A 26,393-nucleotide genomic window follows, 5' to 3' on the forward strand; every position below is an offset into this window, starting at 1 on the left:
TACTGTGTTGTTAGTTACAGCTTGTTGCCTATTTTGCATTTTCCTGCTAAACCCAGATCCTTCTTTGACCAGAATTTCTGTCATCTGTGATTCCATTCAAGTTTATTTAACTAAAATTCTTTTTATCATCTTTAGGCAAACTGAAAATCCTTTATTCCATTTTTATGGCAAATTCTGTATTTTCATGAATCAACTTTTGAGTTTCAACATGACATCACAGCCATGAGATTCCACTAATTTGATATATAGAAATGGTTTGTTATATAGAAATTACATAGAAATAGGTAACTAGTACAGAAATTGAGTGATACTATAACACAAACCTAAAATTCATAGCATTAACTTTGAGACAAGGTGGCATATGGAGGCCAGAAGGACAGTGAGAAGACTATCAGGGAAAACAGGAAAAACGGTAAAGAAATGGTTTTTGAGGACTGGAGAAAAGAAGACTCAGGGCAATTACTGTGGGAACAATAAGGCTAAATACTGCCTGCAGTAACTTTGAAGATAGAAAATATATCTACAGACTTGCGGATCTGGCTAATGGGATTTCCAAGCAAACAGTTGACAGTATTATTTGTCATCTTTTAGCTATGTATAACATGATAGTATGAGAGATGAGCTAAAGGAACAGTCCCATTTTCAAGTACAATTTAGACAGTACATTGTTAACTGAAGACTTGCTAGGTTGGAAAATAAAAATTGCACATTTACAGCATCTCCAGCTGGCAAAAGACTTTTCAAGTAAAGACGTTGCCTCTAGAAAGAGAACAAATTCAGAATGGTGTCTGTAAGTCAAGATCAAATCAAAGATGCAATGCTAAGACATGCAGCTAAGACTTCACAAAGATTTCAGAGATCCTCTCAATTATATAAAAGTTCTAACAATCTTAAAGTCATGCCATGACATTGTAACCCTTATGGAACACTAGAGACTGTGTCCTATATTGAAAAGACTTGTGCATATATAATTTAAGAAGATGAGTTTAATTTGGTACACGGAAATCTCACAAAAGTTTTTGAGAGCTGTAGCAGTTTAAAAGTGGTAGAGAGTTCAACCAGTAACTTAGATTACGCTCTGAGCTACCAGGGAAGCCTAGATTACCACACTCTATTTCAAGTTGCCCAACAGGCTCTTACTAGTCTATACAGCTTAGTATTACTTTCAAATGATAATAAACACGTGTTTTTTAAGCTAAGCTTTTAAATACCAAGCATTGTGCCAAGATCATTTTATATCGAGTTGGTCAAGCAGATGGTACAGAAAAACCCGATGAACTTTTGGGCCAACCCAATATAATATCCCACTCACTCCTCAAAACAAAGAAGCCAAAAACTTATAAGCCATACAAAAATTTTGATCCACATCTAGATTTTTATTCCAGGAACTTTATCACAAGTGGAAATGACATACTTAGGTGGTGATACTCAGAGTAACACTATTTATTAGAATAAAATCATGGAGGAGCCTCAAAGTCTAATGGAAAAGAATGGTAAATTGAGACTGTTTCACGTAATGGCATGTAACAATTAAATTAAAGCATGTGGCTGGCTTTATTTTTTTGGGTTCCAAAATCACTGCAGATGGTGATTGCAACCATGAAATTAAAAGATGCTTGCTCCTTGGAAGGAAAATTATGACCAGCCTAGACAGCATATTAAAAAGCAGAGACATTACTTTGTCAACAAAGGTCCATCTAGTCAAGGATACGGTTTTTCCAGTAGTCGTGTATGGATGTAAGAGTTGGACTATAAAGAAAGCTGAGCACCAAAGAATTGGTGCTTTTGAACTATGGTGTTGGAGAAGACTCTTGAGAGTCCCTTGGACTGCAAAGAGATCAAACCAGTCCATCCTAAAGGAGATCAGTCCTGGGTGTTCTTTGGAAGGAATGATGTTGAAGCTGAAACTCCAATAATGTGGCCACCTGATGCGAAGAGCTGTCCCACTGGAAAAGACCCTGAAGCTGGGAAAGATTAAGGGCAGGGGGAGAAGGGGATGACAGAGGATGAGATAGTTGGATGGCATCACTGACTCCCTAGACATGGGTTTGGGTGGGCTGCGGGAGTTGGTGATGGACAGGGAGGCCTGGTGTGCTGCAGTTCATGGGGTCGCAAAGAGCTGGACATGACTGAGCAACTGAATGGAACTGAACTGAATCAATATAATCATTACTTTCATTGTTAATGTAAGAAACTAAGGATTGGTTAGGTTATGTTGTCCAGAGTCACACAGAATTTGGTAGGTTACAGATGTTAACCCTGGAATTACGACTACAGAAAACCCACTCCCACGCACTGTACCACCTCCTTTACAACGGATCAAATTACAATTTATACAAGACAGTGAACACTACTATCATATCTTATGCACTGAAAAACCCTCTGCAACAGAACACATCCTACTTGTAATCTTGTAAAAAGTATTACAAGATTTACATGGAAGCATACCCTTAGAGAGGACATTTGCTCATCTGGGTGTGTTCCCAGAGAAGACTATGGGGCTCCCAATTCAGCCTTAGCCAGCCAGTGGACCCCTTGGTCCCAGATGCCACCATATTGCCTGTTTCAGTACCCATGAGCTTTATCTGGGTTCCAGATGCCAGAGAGAACAACAAGGAACAGGAGGGCATCTTTTATGTGAACAAGGCTTCATAAGACCCAAGAAGGCTTGCTGGTTTGCACTGAATAAGGCAGATCTTTAGGTACAGTGTCTCATATAAACACCTTTATCAAAAGCTTGCTTTACAATTTTAAATAGATCCTATACATTTTTTGCTTTGTCAAAAAACAGAAGCTGAAAAAAATGATGGCAATAAAAAAAATCTACATTAATGAAGAGCTATAGCTAAGATCTGAGATACACACAAAAGTAAAAAATCCTAAGTTATGGTTCCCATAGCAACTACAACACAGTTGGATTTCACTTTTATGTTAAGTAAGTTTAACTCAAGTGAGAATGCAAAATACTTCTTCCAAGCCAAAAAAAGAATTGTGAAAGACACAGAGTGGTCCAGATTGTTCTGGCTTTCAAGTATGTCAAATATTCACCCTAATATGTATTAACAGTTTTACACTAATACTACATGTTCATTTGTATTGAGTTTAAACTACCTTTATTCAGTTGACAAAATATAATTATTTAAAATGGGAAAAAGTCCCATTAGAATCTGTTAGATTGGAAAACATGACTTTATAATTTTTCACATAGCATTTCTATTGTCCTTGTATTTACAAAATAATATTTGCTGAAAGAACCATTTATTGGTACTTTAAGAAAGTACCATTTATTGGTACTCACTGCCAAGTGCTTTAAATTTGACAATTTTTTAATTACTTTGATATAGCATGAAACTATATAAACAAACACATGGTACTTTAAAGAGAGAGTTTACAAATAATTTTCAAGACATATATAGTTTGCATATTTTTTCTCTATTTCAATGAAATTTTTAGAAAATAGGAAGGGTACTTACTCCCGTTATGTAACGAGGTCTATATTGAATGGTTCCAAATAAACCAAGAATGACGATAATAATATGTACAAAATTTGCCAGGATAGGTGCCCACTGATATCCAAGGAAGTCAAATATTTGCCTCTCCAGCACACAAACCTAGAATAGCAAAATAGGATATATAGATAAGCACAATGATGAGAGAAAAAAAAGAATCACATTGACATGATAATTAGCAACTATAACTGTGTTACCATATCTGGCATTTGTCTTTAACAGTGAGAATGACATTTGGGGGTTATATTTCAAAGGAAGACTATGGGAGCTACGAATCCAGAGACAGCTGCAATCCTTTCAGGGATGATTTTGTGGCGGCATCAAGTAGTATTTGCAGGATGTCATCTGCGCAGTCACAGGATAAATTATATTGTCATCTGCACTGTCAAACACTTGAAGTCATCAACCAGCAAGCTTGGGGAATGATGTCCACATGAAGGGTGTGTTGCTAGAATATGCTCAGATGTCATCGTATAAGTTGGGAATGGAACAAACGGGGGTTGATGGAGAGGAAAAAGAACTCTTCAGCGAGTCAAGAGACCAGACTTTGGATGTTGATCTGTCACTAGACAGCTGTAGTGCCCCAGGAAGTCATTTCTTTTCTCTGGGGGTCTGATTTCTTATTTGTAAAATATAAGGCTTTGACTAATGTCTAGGATCCTTCTAACCTTAAGAGGATTAGATTATAAATCAAATGTGACTTTTTAAAAATCATATCTAGTTATTGACAGTAACCAGGAAAAAAGGAAGGCCCTGAAAGAAACTTCAAACAATGGAAAACAAAAATAAAGCATTACTGTTTAAACACAAGACACAAGGCATTTCAAATCCTTCTATATTCATCTGTGCTTTGAAACTTACCATTAACTCAGACGTGAAAAACTAAACAATGGGAGGAGAAAAGCAAAACCAATCAACCAACCAACTCACCAAAAAACAACAACAACAAAAACCCTGACTGACCAGTCGTCCAAAAGTGCCATTTTACATCAACAAATGAAACCTGAATGGCTAGCAATCTCTCCTCAGATCTAACAAAGCAAAGGGAACTGTGTGAATTAAACTCAGCTGTATGTTTCCTGCCTACCCTCAGGTGGAATGATAACAAACTAAAACACCTTTGGACTGCAAGGAGATCCAACCAGTCCATTCTGAAGGAGATCAGCCCTGGGATTTCTTTGGAAGGAATGATGCGAAAGCTGAAGCTCCAGTACTTTGGCCACCTCATGCGAAGAGTTGACTCATTGGAAAAGACTCTGATGCTGGGAGGGATTGGGGGCAGGAGGAGAAGGGGACAACAGAGGATGAGATGGCTGGATGGCATCACTGACTCGATGGACATGAGTCTGAATGAACTCCGGGAGATGGTGATGGACAGGGAGGCCTGGCGTGCTGCGATTCATGGGGTTGCAAAGAGTCGGACACGACTGAGCTACTGAACTGAGCTGAACTGAACTGAAAACATTGTAAACAAAACTGATGTTAAGCACAGATATTCAACAATTGGTTTTCAGCTAGCATTTAGAGGAAAATGATTTTAAAACCCCTAAATCACTAACTATACTTTATCACTCTGCTTTAATACTTCTTGTCAAAAGGACATCCTAACTCTTCAAACAGACAATTTACTTTTAAATTAAATACCTGTAGCCTAGTTTGAAGGCTTCTAGAATGATCATTATTCCCACTGCAATTCTTTAACTGCAGCACATTTTCTCATCAAGCCTTGAAGGAGAAAATAAACTCATGACAACTGTTGGCATAACAGTTATTTCCTAAGACACATCAGGTACCATGTTATGCTGTAACAGTAATAGACCAGCCTAAGAAAATCTTAAGTTTCACTTAGTCCTGGCAGTGAATTAAAAAAAAAAAAAGAGAGAGAGGGAGGATCTCGGATTTATATTCTATCCTACATATTCTAAATACAAAATACCTACCAGAGTCCCAGCAGTGGAATATGATATTCTGATTGATTAACAGTCTGTCATGGAATATGCACATAACCCAAGCCTCATAAACTCTGAAATGTCTCCTGATGAAACACTCCTTCAACTGTTTCCATGCAGTCAACACTTCTTATGAAGAGGCCCATTTGTGATGTGAAGCAGTATTACATGTGCCTTGTTGGAATCCATCAATGTTACCAAAAGATAAGTGGATGTTCTCAGCATTGCTAATCGTCTATATAAAAGCTCCTTCTAACACAGAACTCTCTTATCCTTATCCTATGAATAAACAGTAAGTAGAAATGTGAAACAGCAGCAAGAAGCATTTAAACTCTATAAATTTTGAGCATCATAACTGTGGGGACACAGCAGGGAAAAAGTAGAGAGGATGAAGTACATCATTCAAACAGTGGGAAATCTCTCAATAAATGCTCCAATTATGGAACAAAAGAGCAAGCACCATTGTTAATTATAAAAAATATAGAGATGATAATATACTCACTAAGACTGCAAAGCTAAAATGAAGTTGCATCAACATTTATCAGCCTTTTTTGTGACAGAACTAATTGTTCCATCAAACATTACTTACGAGGTTATGCAGACTGAACAAGCTAATGTGCAGTTTTTCACATATAGCATTTCTGCTATTACAGTATTTCACTTATATAGTATTTCTCCTCTTTTTGGTAGGCTCTTTAGTCATCGTAAGCAGCTCTATCACAGGTTCTACTATTTAGAGCTAGGGCCAAAGAATTGAAGATTTCAGTGCATACAAAGGGAACAACAATTTATAAAGTGGGTACAGACTTTCCTAAGAATTCCTTCCAAAAGGAAGTGCATTAATTATGAAATTACAGGGAAATTGTGGCACTAGAGGGAAGAGGATATTTTCTTTTTCAATTTTTTAAAGTTTAAGTTTACTTGATTTCTAACGTTGCATTAATTTCAGGTGTACAGCATAGTGATTCAGTTATGCACACACATACACAAAGATATATATGTTCTCTTACATATTATTTTCCTGTATAGGTTATTACAAAATAATGAGACTGATCCCCTGTGCTATACAATAGGTCCTTGCTGATTATCTATTTTATATTTATTAGTGTGTATGTTCATCTTGACCTCCTAATTTATTCCCTCACCCCCTTTGATAACCTAAATTTGTTTTCTATGTCTGTGAGTCTTTTTCTGTTTGTAAATAAGTTCATCTGTCTCTCTCTCTCTCTCTCTTTTTCAGATTCCACACATAAGCAATATCATATCTTTGTCTGGCTTACTTAATATGATAATTTCTAGGTCCATCTACGTTGCTACAAATGGCAATATTTCATTCTTTTCTATGGCTGAGTGCTATTCCTTAAACCACTTACTACAGGTATGAGGCATTCATACTATTCCCTGGTCATATTTCACTTCACTGAATCTGCACAACACCCAGAGAGATAAATATTACTGTCTTATTTTTCAGACTAAGAAATCTAAGGTGTATTATGTCTAAGTGATTCTCCTACAGTATCAGAAGTGGTAAATCGTCCAAGAGGAATGTAGGCCTATGGGCATGGCCAGTGCGGTGTCTCTATTTTTGAACTCTCTACACCTAGTCCAAAAAGAAAATGCTTTCATAGATTATGTTGGAGGCCTATGCTGGGTACAAGATATATATGACTTTTTCACCTTATTTTAGAATAGCATACAGAATTTCTTTGATCATGCCTATCAGCTTACAACATCAGATTTATCATCATTGGTCAAGGCAGAGCTCCTTTTTATTTTATCTTCTAAGAAGACTCTACACATGGATATCACCAGATGCTCAATATTGAAATCAGATTGATTACATTCTTTATAGCCAAAGATGGGGAAGATATATAAAGTCAGCAAAAACAAGACCGGGAGCTGACTGTGGCTCAGATCATGAGCTCCTTATTGCCAAATTCAGACTTAAATTGAAGAAAGTAGGGAAAACCACTAGACCATTAGGTATGACCTAAATCAAGTCCCTTATGATTATCAGTGGAAGTGACAAACAGATTCAAAGGATTAGATCTGATAGACAGAGTGCCTGATGAACTACGGACTGAGGTTCCTGACATAGTCAGGAGGCAGTGATCAAGACCATCCCCAAGAAAAAGAAATGCAAAAGGCAAAATGGTTGTCTGAGGAGGCCTTTCAAGTAGCTGATAAAGAAGAGAAGCAAGACAAAGTAGATAAGGAAAGATATATCCATTGAAGGCAGAGTTCCAAAGAATACCAAGGAGAGATAAGAAAGCCTTCTTCAGTGATCAATGCAAATAAATAGAGGAAAACAACAGAATGAGAAAGACTAGAGATCTCTTCAAGAAAATGAGAGATACCAAGGGAACATTTCATGCAAAGATGGGCTCGAAAAAGGACAGAAATGATATGGATCTAACAGAAGCAGAAGATACTAAGAAGAGGTGGCAAGAATACACAGAAGAACTGTACAAAAAAGATCTTCATGAGCAAGATAATCACGATGGTGTGATCACTCACCTAGAGCCAGACATCCTGGAACGTGAAGTCAAGTGGGCCTTAGAAAACATCACTACGAACAAAGCTAGTAGAGGTGATGGAATTCCAGTTGAGCTATTTCAAATCCTGAAAGATTACGCTGTGAAAGTGCTGCACTCAATGTGCCAGCAAATTTGGAAAACTCAGCAGTGGCCACAGGACTGGGAAAGGTCAGTTTTCATTCCAATCCCAAAGAAAGAAAATGCCAAAGAATGCTCAAACTACCGCACAATTGCACTCATCTCACATACTAGCAAAGTAATGCTCAAAATTCTCCAAGCCAAGCTTCAACAGTATGTGAACCGTGAACTTCCAGATGTTCAAGCTGGATTTAGAAAAGTCAGAGGAACCAGAGATCAAATGGCCAACATCTGTTGGATCATCGAAAAAGCAAGAAAATTCCAGAAAAAACATCTATTTCTGCTTTATGGACTACACCAAAGCCTTTGACAGTGTGGATCTCAACAGAATATGGAAAATTCTTCAAGAGATGGGAATATCAGACCGCCTGACCTGCCTCCTGAGAAATCTGTATGCAGGTCAAGAAACAACAGTTAGAACTGGACATGGAACAAGAGATTTGTTCCAAATCAAGAAAGGAGTATGTCTAGGTTGCATATTGTCACCCTGATTATTTGACTTATACGCTGAGTACATCATGAGAAATCCTGGGATAGAAGAAGCACAAGCTGGAATCAAGATTGCTGGGAGAAATGTCAATAACCTCAGATATGCAGATAACACCATCCTTATGGCAGAAAGCAAAGAAGAACTAAAGAGCCTCTTGATGAAGTGAAAAAGGAGAGTGAAAAAGTTGGCTTAAAGCCAACATTCAGAAAAATAAGATCATGGCATCCAGTCCCATTACTTCATGGCAAATAGATGGAAAACAATGGAAACAGTGAGAGACATTTTTTTGGCCGGGGTGGGGGGCTCCAAAATCACTGTAGGTGGTGACTGCAGCCATGAAATTAAAAGACACTTACTCCTTGGAAGGAAACCTATGACCAACCTAGACAGCATATTAAAAAGCAGAGACATCACTTTACCAATAAAGGTCCGTTTAGTCAAAAGCTATGGTTTTTCCAGTAGTCATGGATGGATGTGAGATTTGGATTATCATGAAAGCTGAGTACTGAAGAACTGATGCCTTTTTAAAAAAATTTTAATTGATGCTTTTGAACTGTGGTGTTGGAGAAGACTCTTGAGAATCCCTAGGACTGCAAGGAGATCCAACCAGTCCATCTCTAAGGAAATCAGCCCTGAATATTCATTGGAAGGACTGATGCTGAAGCTGAAATTCCAATACTTTGGCCACCAGATGCGAAGACCTGACTCATTGGGAAAGAGCCTCATGCTGGGAAAGACTGAAGGTGGGAGAAGGGGACAACAGAGGCTGATATGGTTGGATGGCATCACTGACGCGATGGACCCGAGTTTGCATAAACTCCGGGAGTTGGTGATGGACAGGGAAGCCTGGCATCCTGCAGTCCATGGGATCGCAAAGGATCATACATGACTGAGTGACTGAACTGACTGACTACTGACTGAAATTGTCTCCTTCAACCCACACTCTCAATGTTACTCCTTTCTTGTTCCCTGGACTCTTACTTTATACTCTTTGAAACACCTGACATACAAATATATGCATATAGCCTTGAAAAACATTATTGGTGTGTGGGTGTGTGTGTGTGTGTGTGTGTGTGTGTGTGTGTGTGTGACATTTTCACCTAAAAAATGTTTTAGGGAATAAATAACTTTCATGTTTGCCTGGTAGTGGTGGAGGTAGTCACTAAGTCGTCTCCAACTCTTGGAACCCAATGGACTGTAGCCTGCCAGGCTCCTCTGTCTTCTGTCCATGGGATTTCCCAGGGCAAGAATACTGGAGTGGGTTGTCAGATCCTATGTCTATTGTGCTGTATATAAATTCTGGTGTTTGGTCATTTGGCTTCTGTACAATACCCATTATAAATGCATAACTTTTTTCTTTTCACAAAGAAAAAGTTTGCACAAACTTTTTTATTTACACAAAGAATGCAAATACTATTTTTGAGGCTTTTTAAAAACATAAATTGGGGCTATTCTTTATCAACTATTATCTCTGCATCTGAGATCATCACTTTCTTCTTTTCCTTTAGATCATCAATGTGATTGATTATATTGACAAGTTATCTCAGGTTCAGTTAACATTTTTTTTTCCTGGGAAAATCTTTATTGAATTGGAATACTATTTTATCACATTTTCAGTTTGGGTTAAATACAAATTTACTTCAGAGTTTTGTATTTATAAACTGATGTATAATTCAATTTTCTTTTTCTCTCATTCTCCTATTCTGTGATGAAGATTGCACTGCCCTTGAAACCTACGTAAGACTCAACATTTATTTAGACACTTAACAAACTTTGAAGAAAGCAATCAATTCTATGTTCCCAACGGCAACCTATGTCAACTTAGGGAAAAATGGTAAAGTTCATAGATTTTCCTAAATTGTTAGGTTGGTGCCAGCATACAGGCAAATATCTGCTGTGTGTGCATGCATTCTTTTCTATCATTTTATTTACATAAATGAGATTGCAATGTAAATATGACCTTTCACTTGCACTTCCTACTTAGTAATGTGTTGTAGAGGCTTCTTTACATCAACACATTCTGTTTTCATAGCTCTACCTCATTTTACCCTTATTTAGACATTCCGTTTTCATAGTTTTTTAAATTCTGTTGGACTTTAACATACACAGGTTGCATTAAACAGCTCTGTATATGTGTGTTGATATATCCACATATATAAAATTGGAAATGGTGGGTCAAATTCTAGTTGTATAATTTCAAATATTATAACAACTGTTACTCTTTGGCATGTATGTATGTACTAACACATAGACATGAAAAATACTTTTCTCTTCTGCATGATTTTAAATGTGAATTCTAATAGTATTGTTAATCAAGTACGCTTATGCTGAAAAGTTTTCAAAAACCTTTCTGATAATTTCCATTAAGTAATATTTATCTTATTTCAATGGCAATAAATGTTCATAAAAAGTACCTGTGCAATGTCTTCCTGATAAATAAACTGACTTTTCAAGCTGGAAGAGACTCATTCCACCCACGTCAATTTACAAATGAGAAAATTGGGTTCCATTATGTTAATAGTTTGTTAAACTAAGTTTGACCTCTTAATAGGAGAATATTCAGTCTGAAACAAATATGCTTCAGTGTTTGCAAGGCAAATGGAAAATGTTTCTCTTTCTTTGCTGGATATTTCCATTTAATTTTTTATGAGGAAACCGATGGATACATTAAAATATATATTTTTAACACTTAAATCGTACACTTAGGGCTAGCTATTTTCAATTGGTGGGGTGTGGAACTAGTTTCTTTCAAATGCATTTTGCTAATGATAACAAAGATTTCTTAATAAATTTTTCTCCCAGATATTCACATTATTTTCTTATATTTGTAAATTTTAATTTCAGTTATACAAATAATTTAAAATAAAACTTATTCATGACCTTTGATAGAAAAATAGGCTTTTTTTCCTATCACGTTAGAACGTGAGTTCCTCTATTAGAGGAAAAAAAAATGGTGTTAAAGGCTAGAAACAACCAAATTAAATTTCTACAGCAAAATTATAAACTGAAATTGAATTGAAATTGCACTTATACATGAGTATCCTTTTCTCCTCTTTGTACGTATCTGCCTTAAGCATCTCTGCTCTCCTTAAGGAACCTGAGATTTCAGATCATCTCAACTCTCAAATCTCTGAGTAAAATAAATAAGGTAACACAGATGTTAGGCAGATAGAGTGCTTCCAATGAAAGTTCATCTGTGATGTCAAAGAAATGATAAAGTCGGCCAAAAGTTGGTTAGCATACAAACTGTGGAAATTCAGGACTCAATAAAGAAATTATTAGTATTTTAGTTTTTTCCAGGAGAGGATAACTTGTTGTTTTAGCATCAAGAGTAGGAAAAAGGGGAGAAAATCAAGATGAAAACTGAAATAGGCTTTAACAGTTCCCAGAATGGGTTCAAAGTTCCTCTTTCATCCATAAGGACCGTGGGAATTTAGATAAACCTCCAAGCAGACATAGAGTATAGCTATCTATTTATCAAAATTTTGTTAACAGAATTGCTGCTAAATTTTCTTCCTGCATTCCAGTAGAGTACAGCCAATTTATTGCTCCCAGTTTTATCCACTATTTCCTGCTGCAGAGAGAATATAAAACACCCCGAGAGGAAATGAGGAAACAGGTCTGGTACTGTTTCCTTGATTCATATAGGAGTCTGGTCCTTCAGCAAGAAGCTCCTGCCCTGAGATCTTGCCTTGGATTTATGTTTCTCCTGTGTCTGCCACCCGGGTGCAGAATTTTCTGTGTCACTGCTGTCTGCTTATGTTGGTAAAGCTGCTAATTCTGTCTGTGTTTATTCTGTCCCTTTGCTGCATCTTGTCATGCTAGATCTCATCCACAATCTGGTTACTTACCCTCCCCTGAAGTCTCCTACAATGAACTGTAATTTTGAGCATGTTTCAGATTTGTCTCCTCCAGAATCAGACAAATTAGTTGCTCTCATTTTTAAGCCAATTCCCAAGAAGGCTGTAAAGACTAGAGGTATTGGGTCTTTATAAGATTGTTGAGGTGGTGGATTCTTTGTGATATTGTATAAAAATATCAATATTATAAAGCAAAACTATATAATTATGACTGATGACGCCCTCTCCCCACTTAAGGGTCTCTGTGTTCAAAATGGATAAGGTAAGTGAGAACATTATGTGATCTTTTAAATGTTACATGCAGGTGATAGAAGAGACACATTTCTTTCATTTCAACAAGTGACCTCATTCATATATGAAGTGAAGAGAATAAACTAAAAGTAGGGTCTGCAATGATTACACACGTAAGATATGGACAAAACCAAGCACAGAGCTTTACCTGAAGTTTTAGGTACTCTTAAGTAACTGAAATTATTCAAGTGTGTGGGGGAATGTGTGTACCTTTGTATATGCAGGTAGGTGTTTATGTGTATTGGTGTGTACACTGGTATTCAATAAAGGATGTAAAATGAAATTGAAAGATTTTTGATAATAAATGGTTCACAGATAGCAATTTATCTTAATTCAGTTGAAACAAGTATTTTCTATCTCGTTCCACCTAATTGCCTTTCTTTAAAAGCAAGACAAAAAATTAAATCACAAATACAAATGACAAAAACATCACCAAAAGACGTCTGGCCCCAGTGGCTCTGGTTATAATAGAAATCAGTGTGTCATAGTGGTACAGAATTCAAGTTTTGGAATTGGAAAGCCAAGTTTGAACTCTTAACTAGCTGTGTTACCGCAAGAGGTAACCTGATTGCTATGAATCTCAGTTTTTTTTTTTTAATCTATAGATTAGGGATATTGTATTACATAGCTCCTAGGATTTTCATGAAGATTAAAGTAATAAAGTACATAGAATACTTATTAAAATGCCCAGGCTGTTTTCTAAAATAGCTGCTATGATTAGTATTTCAACAATACAAGTTTATATACTAGATTATAATACAAATGTTATTCCAGACTAACACTTGTGTAGAATTTTTTGGTTAGAAATGATCATCTATTTCTCATTCTATTGATCACAGTGCAAATAATAACATGGCAGTCATAAATAACCTTGATTATTCAAAGGGATCTTTCTTAATGAATGTTTTCCTGCCTATTTCAATACTCCATTGTATCTAATCCTTTGTAGTACTTTTCCTGTAGTCTTGTTGTTGTCCGACTCTTTGCGACCCCATGGATTATAGCAAGTCAGCTTCCTCTGTCCTTCACTATCTCCCAGAGTTTGCTCAAATTCATGTCCATTGAGTCTGTAAGACTACCTAATCCTCTCATCCTCTGCTACCCCCGATCCTTTTGCCTTCAATTTCTGTGCCGTGCTTAGTCGCTCAGTTGTGTCCACCTCTACGACCCCATAGACTGTAGCCCACCAGGCTCTGCTGTCCATGGGGATCCTCCAGGCAAGAATACTGGTGTGGGCTCCTATGCCCTCCTCTCAATCTCTGTAATACTATGCTAAAAAGGGAAGGATTTGAAACATCAAGTCTTCTGTCATTTTCCATCATTCTCCCCATTTTTCAGGTGAGATAAGAATCAACATATATTTTAAAAAAAACTATCTCCATATAGTTAATCACAGTATGATTTTCAAGCAAATTCTGGTGAAGACGTGGCATAAGCTCAATGGGACTAAATCAAAACAAGTATTTACATTTCTTACAAACATTACTGAAACACAATACATGGTATTTCTTAACAAATCTTCACTGAAATGCAGAGACACTTATTTCTGAGGTTGAGTTAATAGGGTTATTTAATTGACCTACATAAGAATCAAACAGCATATTTTAGGACCTTCTCTGCTATTGTGTGTAACAATGCCACTTATATATAATTCTAAGTATGCTAGCTAAAATTCTAGTTGTTGTGATAACAGAATCCTTTATTACTGCTCACAGCTGTTCATTCCGCATAGCAATTTATAACCATTTTATAGTGAACACTCATGCTATCAAAAGACAAGTTGATGACTAGCATATTATACTAGATTTAAAAAAAAACAGAAAATAGTCTTACAAAAAAGTAGTACAAAAAGTTAACACTAGAACACAGAAAAATTTTTTTGGTTGTTGGGGAATTGAGCTTACTAAGTCAGATGACCACTTGATCGGTGTGCTCCTATGTGAAAGTATGTGTGTATGTGTACAAACACTAAATATTATTTGATCTTTAGAAGCAGGACTTTTTCAAATTAAACACTATTTTTACAATAATTACTCAAAATTCTTTGAGTATTTATTATATCCCATGCCTGATAAGCACTTCAGTGAGTAAGTCAGTGGTTACTTTTAAATCATGCATTCTACAAGGATTATCTATCATTACCTTTATTGTACAGATTAGGAAATATATCCCATGTTCAAGATCATGATTATAGAGTTGGGCTCAAACCCCAGTCATTCTAACATCAATGCTCATGTTGATAACCACAAACAATTTATAACAATGTAAATTTAGAACCTATGATTTTGATTTTAAAATTTTTAGGGGCACCAATTCTGCTTTACTAACAAATACTGCTCTAAACATGTAAGCATGAGAGATTTCTGTTTTGGCTATAAAAGATTAAAAAATACACTATAACTATTTTTATATATAGCTCAATGGTTTGAAAACTCACAGTCATTGATTATCCCACAATGTAATCACCATCATTATTACTCTTTTATTGCAAACTATGTAATGCTCTACAGATGAGTTTACAATTAAGACAGAACCTTTTGAAAATAAGGTCAAATTTTATCCTATTGATGCAGTTAATAGACTAATAATCTGGCAAAGTCACAACAAAATGACATTTATCTGGAGTTGTGCTGTGAAATGGTTTCATACCTTAGTAGCCAAACTCTCATTTATGAAGTTTAAAGTTTCCCTATGCTCATATGAAATAAGCTAAAAATATCACAGTCCAGGTCCTCTGAGTAGATGGATCATTGTTTTGATTTTTCCACTGAGTCTATAATTTTCCTCACTGGAAACCCTACTTCCCAGAAGAATCAGAATACATCAAAACGACAGCTGTTCTTGGTAGTTTTCACAGCTCACTCAAAGTACTTGACAGGTATGAATTAGGGAGCTTAATGGCTTAATGTAACTATTTGACCTTGAATCTCTAGTATCTCCACAACAAAGTCTTAACTGATTCAAGGTGAAACTAATGCACAAATAGTTTAAATACTAATAACATAGTAATGTCCACTGTGTAGAAGACCTTGACCATAAACTTTTAAATCATGTATCCGACAGCACTGATGGTATACTGCAAGTACTGAGCGATGCAAAGCATTGTCTCAGGTACCAGTGAGGTGTGTGTTTGGGAACAGGTAATGAGATGAATCAGACTTCATGTTGTCTGGCAGAGTTAGTCTTATACCATGAGATATGCTAATATCTGAAAATCTTATTAAGACAGAAATTCTCAAAACTCTCAAGAGGGACCAGGTGTTCAAATGACATCCCTGCTGTGGAGCTATATATCTGGTTCTGATCCATTGCCAAACCCCCTATTGCTCATGTAGCAAGTATATACAAACAACATTAAAAAAAAAAAGGTGGCTAATATTACCAATACACAACAGAGCAAATGAAGGATGGGTTGACTCTATTTCAATAAGGGACTTTCAGATTTGAGTAGAATAAGTTGCTAAATTCATCATCAGTACCATTTATTTTTTTACTATGGATTTTTTATTCATCAAGAGCTCAGAGAAAGTCAAATAACAAAAATAGCTTGCAATGTTCTTATTTTCATGTATCATATGATATCGCTCTTTCATAGCAAATGACTTTCTCTAGAGAAAACTCTATTGCTATTTTTTAACAGCACAATCACATTAAACATATTAAAGCTGCCATCTGGAGAATTTGAAATTTGTCAGCAAGGTAAAAATGCAGACACACTTTTTTTTTTTTTTTCTGAAAAGCAGATAAGGCGTCCAAAAAACATGTCTAATATATCATTATCAGAGAAGTAATATCTAGGCAGTTTTCAGGTTTGGTCCTAATAAATATTTGTGTATGTTTGTAAATATTTTTATTTTGTGAATTCAGAACAAGGTAAAATGCCATTCCAATCCTCCCGGCCTTACCCCCATTTAAGGCAGTGAGCTAATACCGTAATTACTGTCATCAGCATTCCCTGTTAAACAGATGCCGTATATTTAACAGAATTGGTGGCGTAACTGCACTTCCTGTCTCAGGAAACAGAAGTAGATATCGCAGCGTCCAGCACTCTGGTGTCTTCCCTGTCTCTTTCCCTCCCATCTGCTTGCTGTTCTCCTACTCTACGGAAGGCACCAGCCGAGGCTTCAAGGCACTGTTTCTTTGACTGCAGCGAGGCAGCCATATGGAAGATGTCAATCAAACCTCTCAAACTCTAGGTTACGTCTCTTTCATAAAATTCAATTTCATAAGGATGGGAGATGGAATGACAGCCTCACTTTGACTGCTAAAGGCCAATCAAGAGTTGAAATGAAAGCAGAAATGTTATCAAGATCACTCCCATGTACTGGCAGTCACCGTGGGTTATATCAGAAATTGCTAGTAGGAATACAAGAGAATATCACTGCAGACAGCTACAGGCACATTTTAGAATTTGTCATGAGGTCTGCTATTTCTGGCATGGTAAATACCATGTCTTCATGTGCCCTTTAAAATAACCATCTTATTGAATTCAACACAGATATGGAGATGCTGTTCTGAATAAGAGGCAGTCATAATATTTGTTTTCCTGTTGACAGAAGGTGTCGGTGGCTGTCCATGGTTGAATGTAATAAGACACGATATTCTCTATTGGCTTTAGGAGTTTTATCATAGACTCCATTAATGTAGCATAGATAACTGGTACAGGCTTAAAATGACAAATTCTGTCAAGCTATGAAATGCATTTCATACCTTAAAGTTAAAAATTCAAAGCATTACAGGCATTCCTAAATCAGACACATAGTTTCCCTGTCTGTATGCACACATATTTCATATACTATTCATAGCACTATCCCAAGTATTTGACACACAGGAGCTTATCTAATGAGGTAGATAATATTATCTTCACTTTTAAAGATGAGAAAACCAAGGCAGAGAGAGAGGTTAATTTGCCCAAGTTCATATGGCTATTAGTAAAGATGATTTGTCGAGTCCAAGCTTTGGACCATAATCATATCACATCCCATGTGATACTAAAATACATATGTATATATTTATAAGGGGCTTCCTTGGTGGCTCAGATGGTAAATATGCTACATGTATGTTTTTGTAGATATAAACATATATATATATATATATACACACAGACATACTTCACTATGCTTTGTTTCAAATTTTTTAATGTAATGAGCTCATCATATCATTTCTTTTCAGTGGGTTCATGAATAAGCTGAGTATATAATACAAAACACTACCTGATTCACATTGTTTGTATTTGTTCCCACATAATGTAGCCCTCAGCATGGAACCATATTTCTGAAATGCTATGTCATCTCTCTGCCAGTGATATAGTTTCATTCTACTGGCAACGGGGGATAAATTAGACAATACCTCTGAAATGCTGCTATTACCCGGACATAAATTTGGGATGCTATATCTCTTTAAGTGGTCCAATTTATTTATGAGCTTTTCAAAGTACAGAACTAACTATAAATATGCATATTATACTCATGTCTTGAGTTCAATGTCAAGCAGTAGAATTTCAGCAAAATGCGGTCATAAATAGGGTTCTAGGGCTACTCCCACATGCTTTTGTTCTGATTAGTTGAATTGCATGATGTAAGTTGTGGCTACATGTGTTTTTGCTCCCATCACTTACGTGTTTATAGAGTGCCTGTCGTAAACACAAACTCAAACCTGGTTATATCAGTTGTCCTTCGAATGTATATCACTGTGCAACTCAAGTATTATGTATACAGTTAATAAATGAGTACAAAAATATACATTAAAAAATTAATAAATTTAACATATTAGAAAGACTACATAAAGTCCACAAAAACACTCTCAGACATAAATCACAGCAGGATCCTCTATGATCCACCTCCCAGAATGCTGGAAATAAAAGCAAAAATAAACAAATGGGATCTAATTAAAATTAAAAGCTTCTGCACAACAAAGGAAAATATAAGCAAGGTGAAAAGACAGCCTTCTGAATGGGAGAAAATAATAGCAAATGAAGCAACTGACAAACAACTAATCTCAAAAATATACAAGCAACTTATGCAGCTCAACTCCAGAAAAATAAACGACCCAATCAAAAAATGGGCCAAAGAACTAAATAGACATTTCTCCAAAGAAGACATCCGGATGGCTAACAAACACATGAAAAGATGCTCAACATCACTCATTATTAGAGAAATGCAAATCAAAACCACAATGAGGTACCACTTCACACCAGTCAGAATGGCTGCGATCCAAAAATCTGCAAGCAATAAATGCTGGAGACGGTGTGGAGAAAAGGGAACCCTCCTACACTGTTGGTGGGAATGCAAACTAGTACAGCCACTATGGAGAACAGTGTGGAGATTCCTTAAAAAATTGCAAATAGAACTACCTTATGACCCAGCAATCCCACTGCTGGGCATACACACCGAGGAAATCAGAATTGAAAGAGACACATGTACCCCAATGTTCATCGCAGCACTGTTTATAATAGCCAGGACATGGAAGCAACCTAGATGTCCATCAGCAGATGAATGGATAAGCAAGCTGTGGTACATATACACAATGGAGTATTACTCAGTCGTTAAAAAGAATTCATTTGAATCAGTTCTGTTGAGATGGATGAAACTGGAGCCGATTATACAGAGTGAAGTAAGCCAGAAAGAAAAACACCAATACAGTATACTAACACATATATATGGAATTTAGGAAGATGGCAATGACGACCCTGTATGCAAGACAGGGAAAGAGACACAGATGTGTATAACGGACTTTTGGACTCAGAGGGAGAGGGAGAGGGTGGGATGATTTGGGAGAATGACATTCTAACATGTATACTATCATGTGAATTGAATCGCCAGTCTATGTCTGACGCAGGATGCAGCATGCTTGGGGCTGGTGCATGGGGATGACCCAGAAAGATGTTATGGGGAGGGAGGTGGGAGGGGGGTTCATGTTTGAGAATGCATGTAAGAATTAAAGATTTTAAAATTTAAAAAAATAAATAAATAAATAAAAGGAAAAAAAAATAAAAAATAATAATAAAAAAAAGAATGAAAATTAAAAAAAATAAAAAATAAAAAAATAAAATGCCAAAAAAAAAAAAAGTAAATTTCTAAATGATAGTTGGAAAAAAACAATGATGAAATCTAAAGGAGTCTTTTCCTAAATGATTTTATATCTTTAAGTTCTTATTCTACTGTAAGGAAACCAACACATAAAAATCCATAAAAAATAAAGTATAGATTTTTTAATGTAAAAAAGAAAATGTCAGCTACTGATTCCACACACAAAGAAGAATCCTTAGTCTTACATCAAAAGAAGAGTTTTTATAGTTTGAGTTAAGATGAAATGTGTCAGGTACATATGTATCACTTTTATAAGTCACTGCCTTAAAATGGTTTAATTGAATCCTTATCTAAAGAGAAGGTTATATTGTGTCATTATTCTGGACTGCAAGGAGATCAAACCAGTTCATCCTAAAGGAAATCAATCCTGATTTTTCATTGGAAGGACTGATGATGACAATCCAATACTTTGGCCATGTGACTCAAGGAGTTGACTCATGGAAAGTACCCTGATGCTGGAAAGATTGAAGGCAGGAGGATCAGGGGATGACAGAGGATGAGATGGTTGGATGGCGTCACTAACTCGATGGACATGAGTGTGAGCAAAGCTCCGGGAGTTGATGATGGACCGGGAAGCCTGGTGTGCTGTAGTCCATGGGGTTGCAAAGAGTTGAACATGACTAAATGAACTAAATTGAACTGATTCTGGAATCCAACATATTTCTGATAATTCTTGGTACAATATAAATAATACATCCACTGCATCACATTATAGTTTAGAATGTTCAAATGATTCTCTAGAGCCTAGTTCCTGATATTGTTTAGGAAAAAATAAATCTTTTTATATCTCATACTTTGGAGCAAAGGAAAGCCAGAAAGGTAAACAATAAACATTCTTACCTTCCTTCATGAAAATGGCTGTAACTTTTTAAAGCTATCAATTCATTTTCTCAGATCCATAGATAATTAATCAGAACTCTACATGCATTTGCTCAGTGCTTTACAATCTCAGCAGAAATAACCATCAGGTGCTAGAGCTGTATTGTTTTTCCCAGTTCTGAGAATAATTCTCACCTTTTCAGAATGTATCATAAAGATTTATTTGTTGGCAAGGCTTTCTGAAAAACATTTTCTTTTTCTATAGTTGGAAATTTCAAGAAATGCTGAAATATTCATGCTGTCTTCATATAATCCCCTTATAATTAGGTTAAACTGTTTTTCCCCCCTACATTTCAGGTGTACAGTATTATACTTGGCACCTCTACATGCTCCTGGTGATCACTGCCCTAAGTCTGTTATCATCCATAACCATATGACCCATTTCTACCCTTCACTCATTTTGCCTACTACCAACCCTCTTCCCCTTTAGCAGCCACTAACATATTCTCTATATCTATAAATTTATTTTTATTTTATCATTTGTTTTGTTCAGATTTCACATAGGAGTTAAATCATCTGATCTTTGTCTAACTCTGACTTATTTTGATTAGCATAATATCAATACTTTCAAGGTCCATCCTTGTTGTTGCAAATGTCAGGATTTTATTCCTCTCTGTGGCTGAGTGGTACTACATTGCATATGCACACACACACACATATATATCCACCACATCTTTTTTATCCATTCCTCTATCTATGGACACTTAGGTTGTTTCCATTTCTTGGCTATTTTAAATGAAGCTGTGATAATAACAGGGGTGCACATAACCTTTTGAATTATTGTTGTCCTGTTCTTAGCATAAAGAGTGGAAATGGAAAAGCCTAGTCACGTTGTAGTTCTATTCTTAATTTTTTGAGGAATTTCCATACAGTTTTTGATAGTGGCTGCCCAATTTGCACTCCCAACAACAGTAATAGTTCCCTTTTCCCCACATCCATTCTAACAACTGGTATTTCAAACCTTTTAACAGTCATCTCAACAGGTGATAACTTGTAGTTTTGATTTCTATTTCCCTAATAGTTACTGGAAAAGGTCAGTTTTCATTCCAATCCCAAAGAAAGGCAATGCCAAAGAATGCTCAAACTACCGCACAATTGTACTCATCTCACATGCTAGTAAAGTAATGCTCAAAATTCTCCAAGCCAGGCTTCAGCAATATGTGAACCGTGAACTTCCAGATGTTCAAGTTGGTTTTAGAAAAGGCAGAGGAACCAGAGATCAAATTGCCAACATCCGCTGGATCATGGAAAAAGCAAGAGAGTTTCAGAAAAACATCTATTTCTGCTTTATTGACTATGCCAAAGCCTTTGACTGTGTGGATCACAACAAATTGGAAAATTCTTAAAGAGATGAGAATACCAGACCACCTGACATGCCTCCTGAGAAACTGAAGCAGGTCAAGAAGCAACAGTTAGAACTACACATGGAACAACTGACTGGTTCAAAATTGGGAAAGGAGTATGTCAAGGCTGTACATTGTCATTCTTCTTATTCAACTTATAAGCAGAGTACATCATGTGAAATGTTTGGCTAGATGAAGCATAAGTGGAAATCAAGATGACCAAGAGAAATATTAATAATCTGTGATATGCAGATGACACCACCCTCATGGCAGAAAGCAGAGGGGAACTAAAGAGCCTCTTGATGAAGGTGAAAAAGGAGAGTGAAAAAGCTGGCATATATCATCTATCAGACAGTATTAGTTTGTATCTCATTTAACTGTCTAAACAAGAAAAATATTAAAATCCCCATTTGATGGATGAGTAACTGACTAAACTGAAGGTTAAATATGTTGCTTAAGAAAAATAAACAGCAGTTGTGGAATTTGAAACTACATCTGATAAGTGAAGTTGATATTCTCTCTCCTATATTACCTCTCTATGCAAAACAGTGCTTAAGAAACTTTGATTTGTGCAAAAGTCTTTGACACCTTTAATATTTATCTATCTCTGTTTTAACCAGTCACATGTCTTGGGGAGAGGTTTGCCCAAAGTAGTACAAATGTTATCGGTGAAAAGGCAAAAAAGTCCAGTTGAATTTGATGTGTATTATAAATTGTTGAAAAATAGTCTAAAGCTATCTATCTCATTTAACAAGAGACAATATCCAAGTTATATATATACACACACATACACAACACACACATATATATAACAACAATCAAACTGACAAAATAAAAAACAACTAATTCTTAAAATAGTGCTGTTTCCTGCTACACTGACCCTTTAGTCTCTGGGGTTGTTGCTATTGTTTGTTTTGGTTTTTAATTCTCTCTGAATTCATTTGCTTCACTGAGAACCACACTTAATGTTGGCCCCAGACCTCAGTCCCTGGTCTCCAGCTGAGCTCTGCCAAGCCCACCATTAGTTACAGTCTCACCAGCTAATTGACAGAGCAGCTTTTCCTGGTATGATATCACCAAGGTGCTGCACTCTCCTGCCACTTTCCCATTTTTGGTTGTTACAAGAGTGTTGTTGGCCTAGCAAAGTCTAAACCTTCAGGTGTAATTATAGTTCTGTAAATGCACAGAGAATCAAGCAATATCATGGTGGGAATTAGAAAGCAACCTGGTCAGTAAAGCACAATCTACTAATTACACTGATGGCTTTTCTATAAGACAATAATCATGGGTCTTTCGATAAAACGCAGCAAAATTGCCTGAACTCTCCTCTGTTTTCTTATTTCAAAATATGTTGACAATTTTAGGATACTGTTTCATTGTATTCTTTCTGAAAGTTCTAACTTTGAATTATACTCTAATATTGTGTATATTTACAGTAATGATATATGCTAGAAATCCTGCATGGAACTCATTGAATTAATTTGGTATATAATAGTATTGGAAGCAAACCATAAGAAAATAATGTTCTTGTATCAGACGTATCTAAGACTATGATAATTTTTTAAATTTTATCAATAAAATGATCAAAGGTTGTCTGTAGTTTTGTAAATACCAAGTAAAGTGAAGTCACTCAGTCGTGTCTGACTCTTTGCGACCCCATGGACTGTAGCCTACCAGGCTCCTCCCTCCATGGGATTCTCCAGGCAAGAGTACTGGAGTGGGTTGCCATTTCCTTCTCCAGGGGATCTTCCCAACCCAGGGATCAAACCCAGGTCAGCACTGTAGATGGAGTCTTCACCATCTGAGCCACCAGGGAAGGCCATGCATTAATATATAACATACATGCAATTTATATGTCCACATATTTTGGATGTGGACTTGACTATATAAAATAATGATACTTATGGAGTGACTTCTGTCAACAAATAGGTCACACAAATTATAAGGTATAACTGCCTCATAATATGTACCTAGACTCTAAATATATTAAGGGCTATATAACAGGGTTTTATACCTCAGTTATAGAGCTACCACACAAAAGTCCAAACATTATTAATTTTAAATATTGGAAAATATTATATAAATTATACTTTTTTAAAATAGCAACCAGAAAATGAACACTATGCTCTGATGCTGGGACTGTTCAAAAATTCACAAAATGATACCTATGTGAGATCAAATGTGATGCCAGAGACATTTTAAATAGCTTGACTGTAGTAATCATTGTATAACGTATACTTATATCAAAATAATACGCTATTCACCTTAAACATATACAATTTTTTATTTGTCATTCATACTTCAATAAAGCAGGAAAATGAAAAGTAAAAGCAATTTACTTTCAACAAAGTAATCAACAATCAAACAATCAACATTCAAAAGCACAAAAATGTTAAGTCATCCCAATCTGCTTCTTAGCCTCCATTTTCCTTGGAGTTCAATCTCATTCGGAGGTTACTGCCTTCTGTTGGTTTTCACATTCCACAGTGTAATTGAGATTTAGTGATATAGGAGGTTTTATATCTATTTTACAGAGCAATTTCATCAGAAGTACATGGCTGGTTGGAATAACTATGGATTTTTTTTTCTATATTAGTGTTATTGTAAATTAGAAAATGAATTTATGATTGCACAAAAAATCAAACTAGGTTCTAGAAATATACAGGGTAAGAGTTAATAATCTTTAATCAATATTCAAAGCTTGATGTATATTTTCCATCATTGTACACAATATCCAGATCATGTTTTAGAGCTTGACTTCAGTAAGAGCTCTCTCAGACTTGGCCCTGACGGAGGCTGTTGTATCAGCGAATATAAGAGAGGTTACTGAGATGTGGTATCTTCATACCAGAGACTGAAATTTATGATCATAAAGGAGAGTTTAAATAAGTTGCTACTGAATAAATTAGAATGTATAATTTTATGGAAAATTTTCTAGTTTTGAAAAGCTTCTCATCCCACCTATCCCTGCTATACATATATACTGGTTTTGTGAAAACCTAAAGATATTTTTACTCTGTGAAGCCCAGATGCCCTGAACCCATATAATCTGGGGAAATGCAATACACTGAACTTATAATTTCAAAGGCTACGAGTAATACTAAGAGGTAGTTGGGTCCTCTTCATGAGGGGATCTATTTCCTTTATCCTGTACACTTCAGACAGATTGTTATCAGCCCCTTCCAAATACTTCTGAGAATGCAACTGATAGCTGCTTCCAAAATTGCCATTTTCTGTTGTGTACATATCAGAAACAATAAACCTCACCCACCATGGACCACTTGACAAAGCACAGATGCTTCTCAAATTTGCGTTTGATTATTGACCGTGTGTTACTATGTTTATCTGAAGACCAGTATGATAAAGAGTTACGCATCTCAAAAGAACCATGGGGTATATACAACATTTGTTAAGCTGGCAGATGGTATTGTCACCTGTTATTATAAACAAATGAAAAAACAAGCACACTTTGCAGGATAGATGATTTATAAACCGGTTGTTAGGTTGCTCTTACCAGGGCTGTTAGTTTGATAGAAGGCTAGGAATTAACCACATGATGAATTGTATTTACTTTTTGACAAGAAAAGTCATTTTGTAAAATGTATGAACACGACCATACAAAGCACCATTTCAATGGACAGGTATAACACAAGTGCTCAGTCACGAGGATGAGGGTTGTCTCTGCAGAGCAAAGCCAGTGAACAAGTGCTCACACTTTTCCAACAACCAAAGAGATGACTCAACACGTGGGCATCACCAGATGGTCAATACCGAAATCAGATTGATTATGTTCTTTGCCGGCAAAGATGGAAAAGCGCTATATAGACAGCAAAAACAAGACCTGGAGCTGTGGCTCAGATCATGAGCTTCTTTTTACAAAACTCAAGCTTAAAAAAAGTAGGGAAGACCATGAATCATCCAGGTATGACCGAATCAAATCTATGATTATACAGTGGAGGTGATGAATAGATTCACGGGACTAGATTTGATAGAGTACCTGAAGAACTATGGACGGAGGTTTGTAACACTGTACAGAAAGTGGTGACCAAAACCATCCCCAAGAAAAAGAAATGCAAGAAGGCAAAGGGGTTGTCTAAGGAGACTTTACAATTAGCTGAGAGAAGAGAAACTGAAAGCAAGGGAGAAAGGGAAAGATATTCTCAACTGAATGCAGAGTTCTAGAGAATAGCAAGAAGAGATAAGAAGGCCTTCTTAAATGAATAACACACATAAAGAAAAACAATAGAATGGGAAAGACTAGAGATCTCTACCAAAAGATTGGAGATATAAAAGGGATATTTCATGCAAA

At 36.2% G+C, this 26,393-nt stretch overlaps 1 protein-coding gene across 1 annotated transcript in view; it reads right to left on the reverse strand.

Annotated features, from left to right (window-relative positions):
* Positions 1-26,393, reverse strand: part of NKAIN2 (sodium/potassium transporting ATPase interacting 2) — a 1,202,246-nt gene that overhangs the window by 630,385 nt on the left and 545,468 nt on the right. Inside the window, exon 2 of the mRNA XM_069599113.1 lies at positions 3,474-3,611. Within this exon, the coding sequence (XP_069455214.1) occupies positions 3,474-3,611 (138 nt within the window). The remainder of the gene's footprint in view (positions 1-3,473; positions 3,612-26,393) is intronic.

The sequence above is a fragment of the Ovis canadensis genome, chromosome 8 (genome assembly GCF_042477335.2).
Source record: "Ovis canadensis isolate MfBH-ARS-UI-01 breed Bighorn chromosome 8, ARS-UI_OviCan_v2, whole genome shotgun sequence".
In the NCBI taxonomy this organism is placed as follows: Eukaryota; Metazoa; Chordata; class Mammalia; order Artiodactyla; family Bovidae; genus Ovis; species Ovis canadensis.